General features: G+C 48.8%; 1 protein-coding gene across 12 annotated transcripts in view; it reads left to right on the top strand.

Moving 5' to 3' along the window:
- The window catches only part of nrxn2a (neurexin 2a), a 213,227-nt gene that overhangs the window by 182,879 nt on the left and 8,220 nt on the right, over positions 1–22,128 (top strand). For 7 of the 12 annotated variants that reach the window (XM_081718680.1, XM_081718678.1, XM_081718673.1 and 4 more), the window contains 4 exons: positions 2,005–2,186; positions 13,995–14,166; positions 17,320–17,409; positions 20,639–20,967. In XM_081718680.1, coding sequence (XP_081574806.1) covers positions 2,005–2,186; positions 13,995–14,166; positions 17,320–17,409; positions 20,639–20,967 — 773 coding nt within the window. The remainder of the gene's footprint in view (positions 1–2,004; positions 2,187–13,994; positions 14,167–17,319; positions 17,410–20,638; positions 20,968–22,128) is intronic. The other 5 variants (XM_081718682.1, XM_081718681.1, XM_081718679.1 and 2 more) reach the window with 1 other exon arrangement.

Below are 22,128 nucleotides of genomic sequence, written 5' to 3' on the forward strand. Positions count from 1 at the left end.
GGAATATATATGAGACGGGAGGAATGTGCTTTGTCGAATTCTTTAATCTTGATGACTTACACTTCAGTCTATCTGAAAATCATACACTGTGTGAGATCAAACACACTAGATGAGCTGGCTTTGGAGCAACTTGTAACAATGTAGAAGCTAGGATATATTTTTTAAAAAGTTTGTTTACCATCCTCAAGGGCAAATGAAGCAGTGTAGGTCATAATGGATCCGGCGGGGGGGGGGGGGGGGGGGGGGGGTTACACCTTCAGCTGAGAAGAAGATGGAGCTATTGATTAGCTTATTGCAGCCTTAATACTATATAAAATGGAGATCACTTCCCAGCATTTAACAAATAAACAGACCCATCATTCAGGTTAAGCCAGATGAGGAAATCAATGGCCTTCCTCTGGTGGAACTGCAGGGGACAAGCGTGCTGTAGCATGAGGGCAGGGCATAGCTGTGCCGTGCTCTGGGATGTCCAGGGTGGAACTTCCAAGACAGGGTGCCTTCGTGTCCGTTTTTGCACAGCAGTGCTCTGCTCCGAACTGCTTGTGCACGGTGCATGGTGGAGCCCCACCTGCCTGATTGACTGTGGGGGCCTGGTCTCAGGTCTGTGCCCACACACCATACGCACGCGTGCCACGCCTGCAGGCCTCGAACAGGTGTCCACTACGAGCGCCCCTCCCGCGCGCCAGTGTTAGCAACAAGTTAGCCGCAGATTTGGGGAGCAGGTGTTCCAACACCGTCACCCACAGCCTGCTTTGAGGGGCAGGGGGGGGACCTGCTTTGAGGGGGGGGGGAGCTTGCCAGATAAGCTAATTACAGTCCCCTCACCTCCACTGTTAGCTCATTTAGACCACCATGGGCGCCAGAGACGACAGGTGGTGTTGCTCTGGCAACCCAGCGCCCAGGTTTGATTCGAAAGTGCACGTGAGATCACACGTTTAACCGAGCACAAGGCGCTCACTGGCACAGTGAGAGCAGTGCTTTCTACAGACAGAGAGAGACGGTAAGGAGAAATATGAGCTTATTCGGTTACCTGCTAACTGTGATGCACATGGCATTTAAACAGGAGAATGGGCTTCTCCATGTGAAAGAATCAGAAATTTAGACCTCACAAGCTTTTTAATAGCACAGTGAAAGCCTTAACACACGTGTGTCTGTGCATGAGGAATAACTGCAGAATAGACGACTGTTCTCTTCGCGTCAGAGCTATAGTGCCTGCGCCCGAGGTCAATGTCTCAGCGTGCACGTGGCCCCCATGGGTTCTGGGGCATTGTTCACTAAAAATAGCTGCTCTTTGCTTCTTTCACCACCATCCCTTCTGTCTCCCATGAGGAGGCAGCTGGCACGGCCCCTGTTTTACCTTGCCCATGCCGGGGTCCGCCCGCAGCCAGGTGCAGCGGTGGGGGGCCGTGCGAGGAAGAGAGTGCTTGGCCTGGCGCCAGGTCAGCTTCCCTGTGCCCTCGTCTGCGCGCCATGCTGTCTCGGTGTCAGGGCTTCGAGCGTTGTTAAATAATACTGCTGCTCTGCGCAAGCCACATCCAAGCCCAACTGAAGGGCAGGAAGTCTGGGGGTGGGGTAGTCCACGGCTTCCTGGACCAATGGGGCGCGCTGAAGCCATGAACCTCTGGTACCGGGATTCATGGCCCTCGGCTGACAGCACCGCCGATGATTTGTTTGCCGTCTATGTAATATTTTGCAAATGAGCATCCAAATCAGGCCTTTGCCTCTCTGCACAAGCCCGGCAGAACAGATGGCAAGTCGGAGATACAGGCTCTTTTTTTAAACTTCTCCTCGTTTGAAGCTACACAGGGGATGAATGTGAAATGTGGGAGAGCAGTTTCCTGTACCATCTCTCCTCCTGCACGCCCCATCCTCTCATCACGCTATCCTTCATCCTAACACTTTTCCTTCGGAATGTTCTTGCCTTCTACCTCTTCCGCTTTTAGCCTTTTACCAAATGTTTATCCTCATTGTCTCTGTCTCTCTTTCCCTCTCTCTCCCTGGCAGCCGGGACCACATATATCTTCGGGAGAGGAGGCGCCCTCATCACCTACACTTGGGCCCCTAACGAGCGGCCGAGCACCCGGGCCGACAGGCTGGCCGTGGGCTTCAGCACCCAGCTAAGAGACGCCATCCTTGTACAGGTGGAGAGTACACAGGGCCTGGGAGACTACCTGCAGCTACACATAGTGAGTACTGCAACACCCCTCCTTATATCTAGTGAGATCTACTGCAACATTTTTGACAATGCTAACGTGGCTAACAACATGTGGAAGCATGCTAAATGATGGGGGGGGTACCAAGCTAAAGGTGATGACACACTTGTTTCTACTTCACTCCCTCACCTGGCTGCAGTCCAGGTGTTATCAATGACATGACATGTGGGTGTAACCTCTGCATATGCCACTGCTGGCCCACGAGGGACTCTGAAGTAACAGTGATGCAAACCGAGTCGGATGCAATCTTAAGTTGAATCATTTCTAAGGACGCTTTAGGCACTCAGAAATTGTGAAGCCGCATTCCCGAGATCAGACTGTGCAAATAAGCTGTGGCAGTTGTCACAGATAAGATAAACCAATACTCGCCTCGTAGAAAGACTCCGGGGAGCCAGTGGGAACATTCGTCTACATACAACGTTGAGAACATTAAAAAAAAACAAAAAAAAAAAACGAATTGGACTTGATAACAATTTAGCCAATTAAAACAACATAGAGCTAAGATAGCATGACAGTATGACAGTAGATCAAGCTGGTAAATGGTTTGTCGTCTCTCTTGGCTTTTTGCTGGCAATTTAATTTCAGCCAAATAAAAAAAAAAGATGCATTGTAACGGGGCTTTCTGCGGCTGAATGCTGAATTTGGGGGGAAGCGCGAACGTTCGCATTGCTCCCCGGCAAAGACGCTCCAACAACAGCTGCGCAGCCAGACACATAGCGGTGCTTGTTCTCGGGGCCTCCCTCCTGCTTGTCACAGGCATAAAGCACAAGAACGGGCCATTCTTCAGCTGAACGGGGGGCTTTGTGCATGTCCCTGTCAGATGGCTGGTTTGATGGTTCATCTGCAAACCCTCTTTCTCTGAGGTGCGGTTCTAGCCTCGGAGCTCATTCCTGCCACCATCCCAGCTACTCTCTCCGCAAGGGCGCCTCTCGACATTGATTACCGTGCCATCGGGCATGTGTGATTCAGCTGGTATAATATATGAGGTTGCGGGTTGTAAATAAAAGCAAGTCTGTAAAGTTTATGGAGAGAATAAAGAGCGGGTTATGGCATAGAGCGGCACCAGAAGTCTCCGGCGGGCTTTTGGGGAAAACGCCGCTTTCACCTCTGTGCGCGTCCTCCGCGTGGGGAGATTTGCTCTGCGTTGGAAATTACAGCCAAGGACGGAAAATCCGATTGGTCACAAGCACGGCTGCTGTAGCGGGCAGAAAGCAGGAGCGGGGGTGGGAGGCTGGGGTGGGGCGGCGGGGGGCCGGAGGAGGGAGGCGGGGGGAGGCAGGTTTGGGGCATCCCCTCTCCTAGAGTGGCATTCAGCTTCCGTCCCTCTGCAGTGTCCCAACCCGGCACCTGGCGCTGTTTCCCCTCGTCCGAGAAGTGCGCAGTCCGCGGGGAGGCGCAGACTGATGAATGGTGCGGCGCTTGCTGGCAGTAATGAGGAGCGGAGCGGTTTGGTATTCCGAGGTGGCTGCCTATCGATCTACACTGGGGTTCTGGCCTCCATCATCTGGCAGGCATTGTGGAATGAGGGTGCCGAGGGGTTCGCCACCCCGCCTGTCAGGGGCCGGCTGATGGATTAATGAAGCTCTAGGGCCTGCGTGGCAGAGTTAGCCCAATCTCTGGAAGTGTTGGGGAAGAAGTAATGCGGCAGAGCTCACTGTCACCCCACCTGTGACCCGCTGTTGCCTACACCATTAGGGTCATGCCTGGGCCTTCACCAGCTGAGCTCATAGAGCAGCTACTGGGGCTCCCGTGGATTCCTATTTCTCTTGAGGCATTTTGTAAAAGCAACACCAACGCCCATGAGTTATTTATCTCTATTAGATATCATAGACTTTACAACTCAATGAATAATGTGTTTGTCTTGCATCTGCCTTGTGTTGGGCCTTTACTGGTGTGCTGTGTTGTATAGTGCTGTGTTCTGGCACCAGCTTTCGACATCAAACCTCACTCTTTCTAATTATTTCTGCCTTCTCCTACAGAAGGGGTGTGAATGGTGTACAGGATGGATTAAAGGTGTGTGGAAATGTTTGTTTCTTCGCAGTAAAAGCACACCTTCGGCAGATGTGAACAATGCAAAGCCAACTCTAAAAATGGGCTTGACTCTCACCGTCCGAAAGCTGGGAATGCAAAATTAGGGAACTGGAACCTTTCCCGGTATAATTACCTCAAACCCACAATGAGGTTGATTAATAGGCCAGTTGAACGTTGGCCTACTATCCCATGCCCCACAGTTAGCTTCATTTAAGCCATTTGATCCTAGAGACAGACATTCAAATCAGAACCAAAATATGTTATTGGGCATCATTATTAAATTGCCCACGGATTCAAATACAGGACAAGGCAAAGCAGTTCACTGTGAAAGACAGAGAGAATCCTGGGCATGTTTAATGGGTCTGCCATCTTGATTTTAAAGACCGCCATGTGCATATAGATGTCGGCCATCCCCTGCCTACTTGAACACTTAAGACCACCAGGCAGTTCCAGAAGTTCATAGCGCTGTGAAACATGGCCGTGTTCAGAGGGGGAGGGGGGTGGGCCTACAGCTCCGAACCCCTGCATCCTGCCTCGGGCCGGGGTGGGGGGGCATCCGTCTCACATTTGACTGGCTGCGGAACCCTTTGGGCTGTGGAACAGATGCCAAGGGCGGGGTCCCTCCTCGGGGGAAATCAGTCTTTTTAGCAGTGTGTATCCCCTGGACAGATGTGCCGTGATTAAAAACCCTGGCAAAATCTGTCAAGAGGCGGCGCCTGGCCTTATAATTAAAGGAGCACCTGTGCCTGAGACAGTGAGCTGCAGCCTTAGAGGCAGCAACACACACTGACTCGGTGTTTTGTCTTCGTCTCGCCGAGCTGCTTTCAGAATGTAAGCAGAACGTGATGACTCAGTAACGCATGACGCGTGCTGCTCAATGCCAACCATTTCAAGTACCAGATGACTAGATTTTCTATGTCGTTGTTCTCAGAATTCTTCTGTTTAAAGTTACACCTTTTTCTGTTTAACAGTACTACAAATGTTAGGCCTCATTTGAAAGTATTACGAACATGTACGCTCCAAGAAAAGCAACGTGAACAACAGAAATTGTTTCACATTTAAATAATGCAGCTTTATTAATTACGTGTGTCTTTTGTGATTAGATACTGGTTTCATTTTCATTTTCTTCATATATTCTCGTATTGCGCAGGCTAATTAAATCGGTCAATTGTGCAAATGCAGTTTGGCCCGAACACGACCTTTGTGTTTCGCAGATTACGCGTCTTTATCCTCGGCGTTTTCACGGAAGTCGTGTTCCTTTGACTTCTACGCTCCCAAGGAAAGCGGGTCTGCTAATGAGTGGCAGGTCGATCATAATCGGTTCGGAACGAGACTCTAATATTTAAGTGCGGGGAGCGAAAAGCCAGCTTAGTCTTCCAGTTTCGGTTCCCCTTTTTCGCAAGCGCTTGGAAGCAGCGCTCATTCCCTTCGTCAGATGAACACATGACAATTGATTCATAAATTTGCTTTGATAAATACGGCAGCATCTCCGCCAGCTTCTAGTGGCGAATCCAGCGCGGAGGAGGAACAGAGGCTGAACGCTGCCTTCCTGTTTATTAGAAGCTTCCTGAAGCGCTTTATCCTTCATGCATTTTACATGACACATTTTCGGCTTTTCCGAATGCTTGGATGCATGTCGCGTGTGTGTGTGTGTGTGTGTGTGTGTGTATTGAGTGTGGGAAATGCGGGATTTCAAGGTGCGCCTCATTACGCGTAAGCACGGCGTGCAGACTGACACACCGGTTCGGTCCTCTTGCGTGAGGCCGTGGGGCTTCGCCTCTGAACTGACTGCTTCCCGTGTGTCTGCCACGCAGCAGGCTCCACTCAGCCTCCGCGTTACGCTTGTGACAATTTCCAATTTAGGTTGATGGCGTTATTGATTTTGAAAGGGAATTTGTTTTACTGTTATAAATAGCTGTGCATTAATTTGCCAATTCCACAACGGCTTCTTAGCTCTCAGGGAGCTACTCAACACATTGTAATTTACTGAGAGTATTCAGACACATTGTCCAGCTCATTGTAAAAATGCAGAGTTCCTCTGCGGGAGTGAGCCACTGTTTCCCATATTAATGGTAAAATGTGCCTGAGGTGTGCATGGTGAAATCTCCACGCGATTCCGAAAAACCGAATATCTCCTTAAAAGTAACTTCAGCCACACTCGAAGGCACAAGCCAGTGCTTGAGAGAAACACCTGCTTCTCTGTCTCTTTTGAATGATTTGCTTGGAACAAGCAGTCATAACCTTCAGCAAGCAATAAAGGAAGGAATTGGAACGAAGGAATGAACTTGGCCTAATGGACGGAGAGAATGCGCCTCGGTATCTGCATTGCAGTTGGTCCTGTGCTCTGTGTGCGATGCGCGGTGCCGGGGGCCCACATTCCCACGTTTGTGTTTACAGCCCCCGGCGCCGCACAGTGGGTCACTGTTGGCGTGGGCGAACTGCGCTTAGTCTGTTGATTCAAGTTTCCATTGTACAACACTTGAGCAGGCAAGGCACGGAACGACCCAGGGCCTCACCGTGACATACCTCCTTCGGGGCTGCTGCAGCTCTGAAAAGGCCCTCTCCCCACCTTCCATTCTCCGGCGCCGCCACGGCGCGCCTCCTTCCCCTCCTCGCCCACGCGCCATCCACTCCGGCCCACGCGCCGGTCCGGGCGGGTTCTGCCGTCCTTGCTGAGGATCGACAGGAACAGCCAGGACTGAAACAAGGTAGACACGCCCCTCGGCTTCCCAGGGTCCACTGGGCCAGGGCCGGGAGATGATTTATGGCCCTTCGATATGCAGGGGCCCACTGGCAGGAGCGGACCGGCAGGCTCCACGTTCCCTGGGCTACGAACGCAAGGCGGCGTGCCCGTGGGGAAGGAGGGCTTTGGCCTGGGGTGCGCCTGCAGAATAGCACTGCTGTGCATAAAGGAAGCTGGAAGGCAAAGGCGGAAAAGCGAAAAACAAGAAATTTGGTGGTGGCTCCACTTCCTTGTTCCAACGGAATAAAAAGGCAGGGAAGGCAGTGCAGACCGGAAGTTAGCATATAAGTGGCTGTGCTGTATGATCGTGTCCCGTTTGCTGTGTCTGGGTGAGAAGCCGTATAAGGGTGCCTTGCGTTTGAAAGTACCGGCGGCCTGTAGCAACTGCATATGCAGCTGCGGCGTGGCTTCCTTTATTTGCTCTCTCTCTGCAGACGGCCAGATAGTAGCTGATTGGTTTTCTCTTCTCAAGCTGCATGTGGCTCCCTGTGTGTGTGCAGCCTCGAGAAGCAAATGTTTTCTAACGGGATTAGTTCTCTTCCCCCTGCTTGTTGGATAGTAGATTTGTTTTTCGGCAGCTAGGCAAATAGCATGGGCGTATGCAAGCATCTTGCGCGTGCGCATGTCAGACACCGGTCTCTGCTGCATGGGCGTGGGACACTAGCACGACTCAGCTCAGACCTGCGGGGCTGCTCTCTCGCTAGCCCCGGTGGCCCGCACTTCGGGAAGCGGGCCGCGTTAGCCGCCTGCAGCAGCTGGACGCTGCGCCGCTCCCTCAGGCTAAATTAGTCACAGGCTTATAGGATCTCTGCAAGGGTTCCTATTAGGGGCCACAGTGAAGACAGCACTGCCTTCATCCTGTCCTCCTCTTCCTCCTCCTCGCCCCTACCTCCCAGGCTCCGTCCCACTCCCGCTTTGATTTGCGTTAGGCATCTTGCTGTGGCAGCGTGGTGCTGCCGGAGTGGAGGCGGAGCGGCGTGGTGCTGCCGGAGTGGAGGCGGAGCGGCGTGGTACGGAGCCCCGACACTGGTGTGCGCGACAAGTGGCTCGGCTCGGCTGCCTCAGCCCTGCGGTGCTCAGTTCGACCAGATTATCTAGAAATAAGTCCTCCAGAGGGCATTTCTACCTTCGCAAATTATGGTCACATGCCACAGAGGAGAGTGTGACAAATAGCAGTGCCCCCCGTTGCTTAGTGAGTTCTCGCTACAGCCCTACACTGACATGGGCGATTCATGCGAACATGGCCCCGGCCATTAGCATGAGCATGGCGTCATGATGCGAAGCTGAGAGCATAATGCGGCGGGCAGCTTTACCACGAGAAGACGAGAACGGCGGGAATCGATTGTCGAGCGCGCGGAGAATACAAATGACAGCTCTGTTCCGCGTAGACCGCCTTTTCCATATTCAGCTGCCAGCGACATAAAGGAAAGTGTTTCATTACGAGGCCGGATCAGCCAGCTGAGTCCTGCCAAGTCCTCTGGCTCCAGTATGCCACCTTCAGGAAGCCCTCGAACATGGCACCGCTGAGCCGGCTGGATTACGGCATGGCCAGGGTCCCAGAAGGCCTCACGTGAAGGCTGCACCAGCCTCGGTAATAGCTCTGCAAGCATTTTTTTTATTTTGATATTTTTTTTAACACTGGCAAATGAGCCAGCTGCCTAACGGGCACTGCATTTACGTTTGACAACACCATCATTCCCTTTGGAACTCAAATTAACGGTGCTAAATTGAATCAGCTTATTTCTGGCTATTTTAAACCCATCACGGATTGGCTAGAGGGGGAGGAGGAGGAAGAAAGAAAAATAAAAGCTAACGAGAGAGTGATGACTGTCCGGGCTTATCTCTGGCCTGGGTGAGTGTGAAGGTCGCGTGCTGGGACACCTATTAGCGAGGTGTTTGCGAGCAAACAGACTGGTTCGGCTGGCGGGCCTGCGCGTCCCCTGTCCCCCGGCTAAAGGTCAGCCTCTCTGGCCCCCTCTCGCGGCTCTTCAGCCCCCCCCCCCCCGCCCCGTGAACTGGAAAGACATATTTGCCTTTAATCAGTGCTATCTCCTCACTGCACGCCACACTGTTCCTGGCTGCCTGTCTCTTATCAGATAGCTGCAGCTATAGCGCAGGGAAAAAGCCTGTGGTTTGAATTTGCCTTACAGGCTTTTTCCGGCTCTTTATTCTAAATTAGCTTCCCTCATAACATTCGCTTCCTTCTTACCACTCTGTGGCTGGACCCGAAAATGTAGGGCAGGCGAATTCAAAGCCCCTATGCTAATGAAGAGGGAGTGTTAGCCAATGGCGGGGGGGAGGGGGTGTAAATGCATGTCCGGGAAAAAAAAGGAAAAAGGATGGAACAGCATGGTTGACTGTGTTTTGATGAAGTCAGTGAGATGCTGGGCTAGGCTGGTCGCTCCGTGTCGTGACGATTTTAAAAACTGCAGGCTCCATGGTGCATCCCTGACTTACTGAAGCAAAAAATCCTGACGAGTGAAGAATCTCCCTCCACACCTTGTCATTCCTTTGTGTTGGAAAGAATGTCAGACTCCTGTCTCATTTTCTAAAAATGATTTTACGTGTTTGAGCGCTAGTACAATGGAGACGTTTCAGAACGTTCACCCTCACATCAGCTGCATGAATGGACCCCCATGAGCAATAATCATCCAAAAATAATTGGCGTAGTCTAAATTGAAAGGCAACTTCAGAGCAAATAGCTGAACATGAGACTATGATTGTACCGAATGTTGTCGCCTTATGCTAGCCTCCTCTGATGTTTGCGCTGATTATCTCAGTCAGATTAGGTGCTGAGGGCTTAATAATCTTCAGGCATCTTCCTTCCAAAGATGTGCTTTTTATTTTCTGCCAAACAGCATCATCCAAGGGTTCAAACCAGGAGCCACGCTGTGGTTTTTTATTAAAAACACCGCTGCTCCTCCGCGCTGTGGTGTTTTATTAAAACACAGCTGCTCCACCTTTGATCACAAGGCTCCATTTTACAAACCCAAATCTCAGGCACGGAGACAAAACTCCTCCTTCTGCCTGAGAAGGCATTTTCAACCTTAATGTCCTTATGCCGCAATATAACTCACGGAGGATACCCGAATAAGGGCACATACAGTGGCTGTATCTGATATGCATCATCTTCTGGCAGCCACGCAAACACCTATGAATCATTCTCTGTAGGGTTTTAATGGTGCTTCAGAGGTGTTCAGCATTCCCCTGTATCATTATTATGAAGAGCATATGCAGTATTCCGAGCACTCCTTTATGAAAGCCATAAAAAGGACAGCCTTGCATGTTTTTGGCCCAGTCAAATGCATCGGATCATGGGATATGTGAGGTGCGAGGTGGTGTCAGGCAACGTCTCCGTCAACCTCCCTCCCTCCCTCCACCCTCCCTGTACACCTCTGCCACCATCTTAGCTGCGTGTGTGTGTATGTGTGTGTGTGTGTGTGTATATACACATCGGGGGGGGGGGTTCTATTTTAGAAAGATGTCAGGGTAAGGAGTGAGAAGGAGGGAGGAGAGATGGAGTGCGTGATGGTGACATTACGCCCTCTCCTTCACCTGCTCCCTCTCTCCTCCGGTCTGCATCCCTTCCTCCTGCTCCTCTCCCTCCCCGGCCTGTGCTTTCCCAGCATGGGAGGCAGCCGTGGCAGGCAGGCCTCCGTGCAGCCCACTGGCTGGGTGGGCAGGTATGGGGTCAGTGAGCAGCACTGGGAGGGGGCATGAAGAAGAGGGAGGAGAAAACAGTACTACAGTGCAAGGGCAAATCCAGGTGGAGCCCGCGGGGCTGCTTTAACCTTGGCCCAGGCAAGGAGAAGACTTCTGGTATTATTAGCTTTTGCACCTAAATGCAAGTGTCATGTATCAGAAATGACTAAAGCTCTCCAGCAGGCATGCTGCTGCTGCAGCTAGAGTATGGCCTGTTCTTCCCTCTTGAGTCAAAGCACTTTTGCTAATAGCTCAGCGGGCTGTTCGAGGGGATCGTGTCTGAGTGGTGAATGTGCAATGGTGTTAAGCAGGAGGCAGGACTCTGTTGCTATTCATCGAGCTTCTTTGGAGCTTATTGCTCCGCTCAGCTCATTCTGGGGGGAAACACAGAGAAGAATATGCCTGAGAATATATCACTGTAATATGTATTATAATGTTGCTGTTTGTGCCCTAGTTTGAACTGAGTTGCTGGCTGGATTTCTTATATTGTCCTTTCCGAGTGTGCAAACAAAGTGGAAGGAGCCCGGTTTGGAATGGGAATTGTCAGGGGTGACTCAAAGGAGCCACGTTCGGCGTGGGGAGTGTCAGGTATGACTGAAAGGAGCCCGCTTTGCAGTGTGGAGTGTCAAAACTGACTGAAAGGAGCCTGGTTTGGAATGTGGAGTGTCAGGGGTGACTGAAGGAGTCCGGTTAGGAGTGAGGAGTGTCAGGGTGATTGAAAGGAGCCACTTTCGGAGTGGGGAGTGTCAGGGATGACTAAAAGGAGCCCTGTTCACAGTAGGGAGTTTCAAAACTGACTGAAAGGAGCCTGGTTTGGAATGTGGAGTGTCATCACTGACTGAAAGGAGCCCTTTTCCAAGTGAGGAGTGTCAGCACTGAAAGGAGCCCAGTTCCGAGTGGGGAGTGTCAGCGTTGACAAAAAAGAGCCTGATTTGGTGTGGGGAATGCCAAGGGTCACTGAAAGGAGCCTGCATCGGAGTGTCATAGCTGACTGAAAGGAGCCCAGATTGGAGTGGGGAGTGTCTGCTTTGACAGAAAGAAGCCCATTTCTGAGCAGGGAGTGATACCACTCACTGAAAGGAGCCTGGTTGGAGTGGGGTGTTTCAGGGGTGACTGAAAGGAGCCCGGTTCCGAATGGGGCGTGTCAGCAAGGATTGAAAGACACGTAGTCACTCGCAACGCTCTCCAGCTCTGGGCCTTCACTGCAGCCAAGTCTTGTTTCTGCAGGACTCCTGGCATTTGGTGATTGTAGCGCACTGTTTGGTACGCTAGCCAGCAGGGACACTGCACTGACAGGTGATCTGTCCTGAACCTTGTGGAGCCGCCCGCTTGTTACCGGCTGCCCCAGGGATATTACTCATCCAGCCCAGCCCTTCCCTGGCTGCCGCTACACCGGGCCTGTGAACCCTAAACCAATGACAGTCCGCTTTTTTGTCTAGCAAGTCCTCCTGCTGTTGGCTAGTTCACTCCCCCAGAATCTACCGTGCTCTTATCTGTCTAGCTACCAAGTGCCAGGCCTTCACATGAAAACAAAGCTTGGCTGGCCTGCCTTACATGCTCTCGATTTGCGCGGATGGACACTCCCTCCAGAGCGAGTCAGGGAGGGAAGGATGGAGTAATGTGAAGCAGGGAGACATGGCAATAGTGGCCAAATGAAGACAGGTACAGCATCTGCCATCCAATAATGCACCGCTGTCTTGGGAGTTTAATGTCTGTGACCTTAATGAGGTCAAATCCCACATTATTTTAATGTGAAAAGAGGGCTCTTGAGTATGTGTGTAGAGTCTGAATTAAATGTCTGCTCGAGAAAACCATCTGACAGGTATGTAGGAGGTCTTATATCGCATTTACAACAATGTAATCATTGTTTCCGTCTCAAAAGATAATTTGGATATCCCAGGTCTCAAAGGAACCTATTTCCTCCGAGCATGTAGACAAGGTATGCTTCGGCAGACTGGCTGACAACGTACTACAAGGCAAACAGTCAAGTATTGGACGAGAGGGTGTCAGGAAGCGGGAGCGACAGAAAGGAAGTGAGATAAAGAGAAAGAACATGGGAGGCTGACAATGAGCACATGGCAAGATTCAGTCCTCCCAGTCCTCCCTAACTGATAACATTGAGCTCTAGACCGTCAACCTTTTGGCAACCTTCTGTGATGGATAAAAGCAATGCACGTTGTTTTTATCCATCGCAACCTAAGTAGAGAAAAGCAGAACACACACCGTGCGGCGTATTATGTATACCTACTAGCAAGCTAGTACTACAAAATATTTGAATGTATATTTAGACATCTGATTCAAACCAGGATGCGTTGTAGCTCACAATTCCCATGCACTGCCAGAATTAGCAGAGTATGTGGGAGTGCCACGCACGGTCCGCATTAGAAGTTGCATTAGCGGTGAAAGCTTCTTAGAAAAGTTTCGGCTGGAGTTTGCTTGCCTCCACTCTGTTCATAAGTACCACATACAAACTAGTTTGTGTGGTAAGGAGTTTTGGATAACAGACTGGTACGGATCCACTGACGCTTGCTTGTTATTCCTGTCCTTCAGGCTGGGGAACATGCTCTGTATTCATCCTGGCTTCCGTTTGATATTTGTCAGGCATCAGCATCTAAATGAGAACCTGTCAGTTGAGGTCAGACTGAAAGAAGAATATATCCAAACTCGGAACGTGTGTGGGAGTTTGATCAGCCGAGCTTTGCGGTGTCCGGGGGGGGGGGGGGGGTGTATCCGGTCAGCTCTTCGATTCCCACCAGCTGTGGCCATCGCGGAGTGTGCAGACGCTGCAAAACAGTAGAGCTGTCCCCTCCGCATCCCGCGTCCTGCCCCATTAGCACGCCGACCCATAATTCCCCAATGTGGCCAACGGGGGCTAGCAGCAACGCTGACCCCCCCACCAAACCCCCCACCCCCCACCGGACGATGTCCTCGCGGCAGTGCCACCTAGAGGCGGCCCACGGTAAAGAACAGGTGGTGGCTGGAGATGAGCGTCCGTTTAAAACAGAAACAGCCAGAAAATGTCAGAACTGATACATGTCAGTGTAACGCCGGCGAGGGAGGGAGAGAGAGAGGTGAGGAATGTAAAACATGGGGACACACTCCATTTGCCACCTGTATTACAGAGGACACTGCCCTCCCCTCTCCCAAGGGTGAGTTACTGCAGCATGACCGGGCGGACAGATGTGCCCCTTCCCTCCATTCTCCTAACCTTTCTGTTTCATCCCTCTTTCCATGCCTCTTTCATCCGTTCCGTTTTTCTCCGACCCTCACTGTTTCTGAATGTGAATGTGTTCTCTCTCTCACAGGAGCAAGGGAAGATCGGGGTGATATTTAACGTGGGCACGGATGACATCGCTATAGACGAGCCCGCGGTGGTGGTGAGCGACGGCAAGTACCACGTGGTGCGCTTCACACGCAGCGGTGGCAATGCCACCCTCCAGGTGGACAACCAGCCAGTCATTGAGCGCTACCCATCAGGTAAAATCCCGCTGCTGTCCGGAGCGGGGCGTCGGGGGGGAGGGGGCGTGCCCCGGGATGTGGGGCGAGATGTGTTGTCTGATATGCTGTTTGTGTGCTGGAGAGAGGACGAAAACACAAGGAACAGTTGCACGTGAGCAGGGGCACGTGAGAGAGAGAGAGAGAGAGAGAGAGAGAGAGAGAGAGAGAGAGAAAGAAAGAAAGAAGAGGCACAGCCAACCCTGAAGTCATGCGATTATCACCCCCAGAATAAACTATGGAGACTGCATTTTCGTGCTCCTAAATCTGAAGGATACTGTTTGAGTCTTTGAGCCTTTGGCATCAATTTAGAGGCATGTTGGAGGCATGCCTTGTGCCATAGAGCAAATTGATTTATATTTGTGAATGCGTGCTATTAGGGTTTGAAGTGTGCCATTTTGCCACTCCACCTCTTCCTAGGCTGTCTGAGTCACCGCGTGGAGGGCCCAGATAACCACTGCATGAACAATCTAATAACAATTGCAAATTGACATATTTCCCTTCAAGCTGCCTTTCCTAATACATTCAGCCCAAGATGTATTTGGATCCTTTACAGTATGTAGCTAGCCAGCTTTGCGGTGGGCAGACTAAGGAGGGCATCTGTGTGGCAGTAAATACATTCCTCCAGAAAAACTTAGAATCACAAAGCTGCCTCTCATTTTCACTGCCAGCCAAAACACCTCAGTTGAATGCCCGAGGAAAGCTTCTGTTCTTAAATGTAGCCTGCTTTAGGAGTCCTGACTCGGGACTAAACGAACTGCGTCCTGTAATAAAATTAAAGCGTACCGAAGCTAAAATTCTCTAACCCCATGTTACAGCCCCTAATTGTTCTGGTGATGATGGTGCTATTTTCACTCTTGAGCCAGAGCTGTGCTAAAACCGCTCGCTCTGTGGTGCACCGGCCTTCCCTGCTTACCCCGAGACCTGTAAGCAATATTTCTCTCTCTCTCTCTCTCTCTCTCTCTCTCTCCCTGTGTGCTCAGGGTCTCACCTCCCTCTCATAGATGCTGTTCCACAGGAAGACATTTTCTCTGCCTCTAATAACTGCCCCCCGCTCTCACCCTGGGTCTTGTTGCGCAATCCGTTGTGCCATATGCTGCTACACACCAGGCCCGACCACAGTACCGAGGGGCATCCTATCAAAACAGAGCTTGGGAGGGGGTCCGGCCGTATATTTGAAAAGAGTTCCACTTGGCCCTTCTGGATTCTCCCACCTGCCTGTTTTCTTCCCGATCCATAGAGTGAAGCTCATTTCCCAACCTCTAGAGGTTGAATGGCTGGACTTGCCCACTGCTGGAGATTTCGTCTGATTTCTTAAAGGGAAAATTGGCTTTCTGCTGTGGGGACTTTAGGGCTTCCCTGCCACCAGGGCTCTCCTAAGCCTCCTCAGTCGGCAGGGTAGGTGGGGGCCTTCCTTCGTTGCCGACGGATAAGCTTGGCTTCAAAGTAGTCAAAGCCCTATCACGCAGGCCTCTTTAAGCGGAGTTACACACATTTCTAGAAAACCGAGCTGAGCATCTGAAGGACTTTCCATCGTAGAGGATTTCAAAGAGTCGGGCATGGACGCACGGGACCCCGAAACAAGCAAAGTTTGTGCACAAACGGGATCTGGCGCTGTTTGGCTGAGATTAGCAACCATGATTAATTCGGTTAATTAAAACGGAGGATTAGATAACGAGATATGTTGTCTGACGGCAGATTTGAAGCTCCCTGTGGATATGAGCATAGACGGGGCCCTCGCATCTGTTCTAAGGTTTCATTGGAAATAAGGACAGCATTTTCCATGATGCTACTTTATGTTGTCAGAGAAATATAAATCTTGTCAAAACTGGAGGGCCTCTACAGCAATGCATCAGGACCCATTTTATTGGTTAGAGTGGCTTTTCTACCTTTTCCCCCCACTGCCAGCTGCTTACTCGTGAATGAGGTCTATTTCACGTTTCCCTTTGATGGGATGGCGAAGCATTTGTCACGCACGCAAGCTTCTAACAGGCTTAAGGAAGTGGGACACTTGGTCCCCATTCAGAGCACAGGGTGGGTGTGGATAGTGCGACGGGGGATGAGGCAGGCATCGCGGGATGAAGACGACGCATCGTTGCTGTAAACGGACCAGTTGCTTTTGGCCTTTGTGACTCTGCCTTATGTCCTACTGTAAGGCTGACAGAACTCGAGTTGTTCTTGCTGTCGAGATGTAACGGAGATGACACCTCAAAGCGGAATAGGCCTATTCATCGGCCTTGTAGGTACCCCCGTCTATTAAAAGTCAAAGCAAGTGCCACCGTATAGCAAATATGTCAACTTTGACATGGTCCAGACAGAAGGAGGCTTCACGTCTGTTTCTGTGTGCTCTGGTACTGGGAGGAGATTCCGAAAGGGGGGTTGGGATGAATGGAAGGAAGCACACGACAGAAGGAGGCAGGAGGAGAAGCTGGAGGTGAGAGAGCCAGAATGTGATGAGATTTTTATCTCTCTCACTCTCAAAGGGTGCTGAGCCACAGAGCTGATGCCAGACCTGCTAAAAGACCCGTGAGACCCTGTCTCACAAATTCATTGTTAAAAGGATGCTGCGGACGCGTGTGCACCATGTCTTATCCGGGAAGCCAATGCATGATGTCGATTGCCAAGAGGGGGGTTTTTTTGTTTTTTTTAATGATAATTACATATAGCTCTACCTATATTTTATTTGGATGTAATTACTTGGTTTTAAAGCAAATGCTTCACCAAGACCTGAAAATGTCTTCCTGAACATTTTTGTATTTGGCCTGTGTTTAAATGTCAGAATATATGACATTATCACTGTGGGTCACCGATGTGTGTTTTTTTTTTTATTGTATTAGAATGTGCGGAAGTTTCTTTCCCTGAAATTACACTGAAATTAACCAGATGATCAAACTAGATGTTAAACTATTACTAAATATGTTCTAACCAGACTTTAAAATGTCATAATTAGTTTTAAGCTTCTAAAATTGTCTAATAAATTTTAGACCAGTAAACCAACATAACACACATCTTAAAGCTAGTTTATACTTCCTAACTTGCTAAATCTGCTAATCTTGTTGCCATGTTTTTAACCATGTGACACTTTAACTTCCAGATATTAACCTCTAACTATCTGTCTCTCTAAATTCTTTGAAGGGAACTTTGATAATGAACGGCTGGCTATAGCCAGGCAAAGAATCCCATACAGACTTGGTCGGGTAGTTGACGAGTGGCTACTCGACAAAGGTAAAAGAATGGATTAATTAAACAGTGACTTATTAAGACTCTGTAAGAGGTGCAGTTTCCAGAATTGGCTTTACAGAATTGGCATCTCCAATCTGATGGATTGTATTAACTTGGTGAATGTGAAGTCTTTTAGTTGGAAAGCAAAGTCAACTCAGTAGCTGCTTAGAATATCCAGTATGAATATACTGATCATGTCTTGGCCCCATCTACAAGCAACTAGTCCTTGCCAAGTCCCGTCCTTCCCAAACCAAGAACTGCACCACTTCAGAGATTAACCTTTAATACCAAACATGACCCCTGACTAACCCTCAACGACACCCCGTAACTGCACTAACTGTCTGTAAATAACTTCCTGGTTTTTATGCTCTGTTGTTCTTCTCCTTGTGTTCCCCTTTAACACATCCAACATTCCTAAACATGATTTCTTAAAAAGCGCTAACTCTTGGAAAAGGGATAAGCATTCCAGTTCCAAATAGTTAAAGGGACGATTGCATTTTTAATGCTTTTTACATTAAACTGAGCATAACGTTGATATATAACTAGACTTGATCTTTAACCCTTTGAGTGTATTAAAAAGTGTGTAAATTGCTGGCGTTCGCCTAAACCCTAAGCCTCCCACACACAAAGACATTTGCACAGAGATGAGAAATTGTTTAGTATTTCATTGAAGAAAACCTCTCTTCTTGTTATGCTATAATGACTAAAGATCTTAGAGATTCTGCCCCTCACACACCATCCACGCGTCCTGTACAGTAGTGCTCGGTGCTTAGAATGTAGCAGCATTAAGTTCACCGATTCTGACTTTTTCGATTCGTTGTGCCTTTTTCATCTATATGCAAACTCTCCTGATGCACAAGCATCTTCCTTAAATGTTAAGTGTAGAATAAATACTCGCATGACAGCGGGTAAAAAATGACCTTCCTGTTTCTGCGTATTTCAGTTAATCAAATTCGAAAACAAATGCTAAGAATAACCATGTCATAAAGAGCTGAATCTGCCATTTCTGCAAGATGAAGGGTTAAAGACCATACCTGCCGTCCATCCTGACAGCCCATGCCCAATATAATCAGTCAACTTTTAGATACGTCAGAATATTTAAACAATCTACAATGGAGATCATGCCTAACCCGTGCATTGTAGATTTTATATTGTATTATGATTTAAAGTCAATAAACTTAAAGTAACCATTCCTTAAACCGCCACTAAACTTTAATAATTACTTATGAATAACTCAGAGGGTTAAACATTTTATAACTGCCAATGAAAAAGATCTTGCCACAAATATGAAGGAAATTGCCATCAGTATAAGCAAAACATGTACACGTTTGACACACACAATGTCCCTTTAACATATGTAGCATTGGACCTTTTGTAATGTCCAAACCTCCATATATCAGAGCTATGTCCTGTGTGAATGGTGTTGTATTTGATGACACTTATAATGTTGATGTATGGTATTGGTGAATTGTTCTTCATTGAGTTCTGTTTCCATAGCTTAGCCATGTGTATTGGAAACTGCTCTCTGCTCCTCACAGATTCTCCATTCATGCCCTCAGGCCTTTTTTTTTTTTTTTGCAGTGTTCAGCAAGACTGAGTTAAGCAGAAAAGCCCAGTCCAACCTTGAACTGCTCATGTCAAAACTAAAATCGAATTACAGTCTGCTCTGATGGACATGTGAGCAGGCTAGAGGTTGCCACTCATCCACTAGCTCGGTGAATCTAGTAAAATGTTAAATCCAGTGAGCCATTCTTACTCATTCCAGGGTCGGAATTTCAACATCTATTTAAGCACCGCATCAAGACACATAACATGAACGCGGCCGTGCAAAAGCTAAGTGATTCATGATTTATCATCTTCTTCTTTTATACACGGAGAAAAGTCCAAAACGAGTAACGGCATGCAACCAGGTTTCCACATGTTGTCAGATAAAATTAATCGCGAGTCCTGGTCTTTTTACCTATACTGGCTTGTGTCAGGCTTAGTTACTGTTCCGCTGTTAAAAACTAGGGCCTACTTGTGTTGAAAGGCAACCTCTCATTAAACGTAGAGTGGCTCTCGCTAAGGGCATAACAACTGCCCACTTCATAATCAAGGGCTGCTTCCTCAGCTACACGTCAGGAATGAGTCGAAGGCTCACGTCTACCTCTCAGAAGGTGACAGAACATGTTTGTTTCTCAGTCTCTCCTCCTCTGATCTTTTTGTCTAGATGTTTTCAAAGTAGGCACTGGATCTTTACGGCAGCTCAGTTGGATTGGACGCTTTTCAGTATGTGTAGCTTTATGTTTCCCATTAGACCTGTAATCCAATTAAAGTCCAATATACTGCCAATGGAAATATTTATTGGTTGCATGAACGCGTGTGATTTTTTTCCTTTTCTTTCAGTAAAGTGAGGTGTATTTATCTTATGTGATCTGGGATGTTTTGAAACTAGGAGTCTTCCATCTGGTACATCCATTTTTGGATGTGTGTTACTGGCAAGAGAGCTAAATGGAGAGTTCAGGGGACCAGAGTCTTAATGAAGAATTTGTGTGTGTGTGTGTCTGTGTGTGTACCTGTGTGTATGTACGTGTGTGTGTACGTGTGCGTGCGTGTGTGTGTGTGTGCAATATCAGGGTCTGTGCATGGGGCCTGAGGATGAAGAAGCCCTCATGCCCTGATAACACATTAGCATTGGAGCTGGCAGATGACACTTATCCATGCAGATTAACAACAACAAGGCCTCTGAATAAAACATCCGCAAAAGCTCTTTACATATTCATAAATATTGTTTTCTAATTTTACCCCTTTATTCAGTTCATTATCTGTCACTCAAGTTCAACTAGGTTAATGAGGTTGAGATTATGATAAACTTCTGTAATGATAAGAGCCTTTTCCTGCTGTTCTTCCATCTTGGCCTTTTATCAAAGCAACAGCTTCATAGACTTTGTAGCTGATCGTGGACTCCGTATCACTTTGGCTCTTCGTAAGTCAGAAGTGAAAGGCCATTACAACTGGAGAATTCCTTTCCAGTGTCCGAATGTTCAAAGTGTTATCAGCCCATGCAGGCAGACCCTGACAGCCCATATGTCGGACACACCTTAGAGTCCGTGCTGACGCATGTCCTTTGGCTCTCTGTTTCCTTCTACTTTGCTGTCATTCCACCTCTGTCCCTCTCTCTCTCTCTCTCTCTCTCTCTTTCTCTCTCTCTCTCATGGTTCTTCGTCTCTGTCGCTGTGCCGCCCGATCGCAGGGCGACAGCTGACCATCTTCAACAGCCAGGCGGCCATCAAGATCGGTGGCCAGGACAAAGGCAGGCCCTTCCAGGGCCAGATCTCTGGCCTGTACTACAATGGGCTGCAGGTGCTGAAGCTGGCCGCAGAGGGCGACCCCAACGTGAGGGTGGAGGGCAACCTGCGTCTGGTGGGCGACGCGCCCTCCGTCCTGTCCACGGAGACGACCTCTGCCACGCCTCCGGCTGCTGCCGACATGTCCACCACCATCATGGAGACCACCACCACCATGGCCACGACGACCACACGCAGACAGCGCTCCCCCAGCCTAAAGGACAGCATCACGCAGGTGAGGAGGACAGATACAGCCGCAGGAGTGTCATCTGTGAGTCGTCTTGGTGGTGCTCAACCAACCTTGTATTCTATTAGCTACTTTAGTAACTCCAAACCAGCTTCTAAATGTTCTTTATTTGTTTAGTCTACATACTGAACGAATTATGTGCTCTCATTACCTTAAGAACTGATTTGCGATGCAGCACGCTACTGCCCGCAACTTACATCTCCTTGCAACTCTTTACTGCAAAAACATTCTAAAGTCAGAGAGGTTTACATCAGAGCGATGAGCTGAAACTCAGACAACCGTTTTGATTGCCATTTTGGGGGAAACAACTGGCTCGGTACATTAGTAGCTCACTCTTTAGTCACATTTCTGTGAGGTACTATTAGTTAGCTAGCATCAAAGCTACTCAAAGCAAGAAAAAATTACTTAACTGTCATGCAAAATCCTGAAATGTGCCATCGGCCAGCTAGAAATGACAAGAGACAGTGTAATTTACGCTGCTACAACTTTTTTCTTCAGTGTAAACTGGCCGCTAACCTTGTGTCAGTCAGTGTTTTACGACACAGGTGCCTTTAGCCATCCCAGTCCTCAGAGTCCCCAGCTGGTTTACACAGCGTTCGGACTCAGACTCCTATAAAGCCGCTCCGTGACGATGTCTATTGTAGAAGAGCTACACCGATGAAAAGGAATAATGAGAAAGAATTGAATTTATTAGTTGCTAATTTATCAAATCAAGTCAAATAAATTGTTTTGGAGCTCTTAGAGCACTACATAGCATTTGAAAAGCTCAAAGCCCTCCTAGTCCATCCTGTCCTGAATGCAGGATACCCGGTAAAAATAAAGAGCTGTAGAAGACACATAGCAACGTGGTCAACCAGGTAACCTGGCCTGCAGTGGGGCTTTCTCATATTTTGGCCTAGTGATATATTGTATTCTACTGTCTCCAGTATTCACTAAGGCAGTGATTGGATGCTCACTAATTGGCTTTCTGCCTATTTCAGATGCTAATTCTCTCCTTTTGAGTCCATCCCTGTTGAGCGTTTCCCATTTCACTCCTTGTGCTCTTTTAAATGGCCCTGTTCTTTCCCAAATCATTATCACTAATTACTGTTCTTATCAAAGGCACGGCAGGACACAGGCAGGACAGCAAAAAAAAATTGAATTAATACT

The sequence above is a fragment of the Electrophorus electricus genome, chromosome 8, assembly GCF_041902795.1.
Source record: "Electrophorus electricus isolate QZ-2024a chromosome 8, ASM4190279v1, whole genome shotgun sequence".
NCBI lineage: Eukaryota > Metazoa > Chordata > Actinopteri > Gymnotiformes > Gymnotidae > Electrophorus > Electrophorus electricus.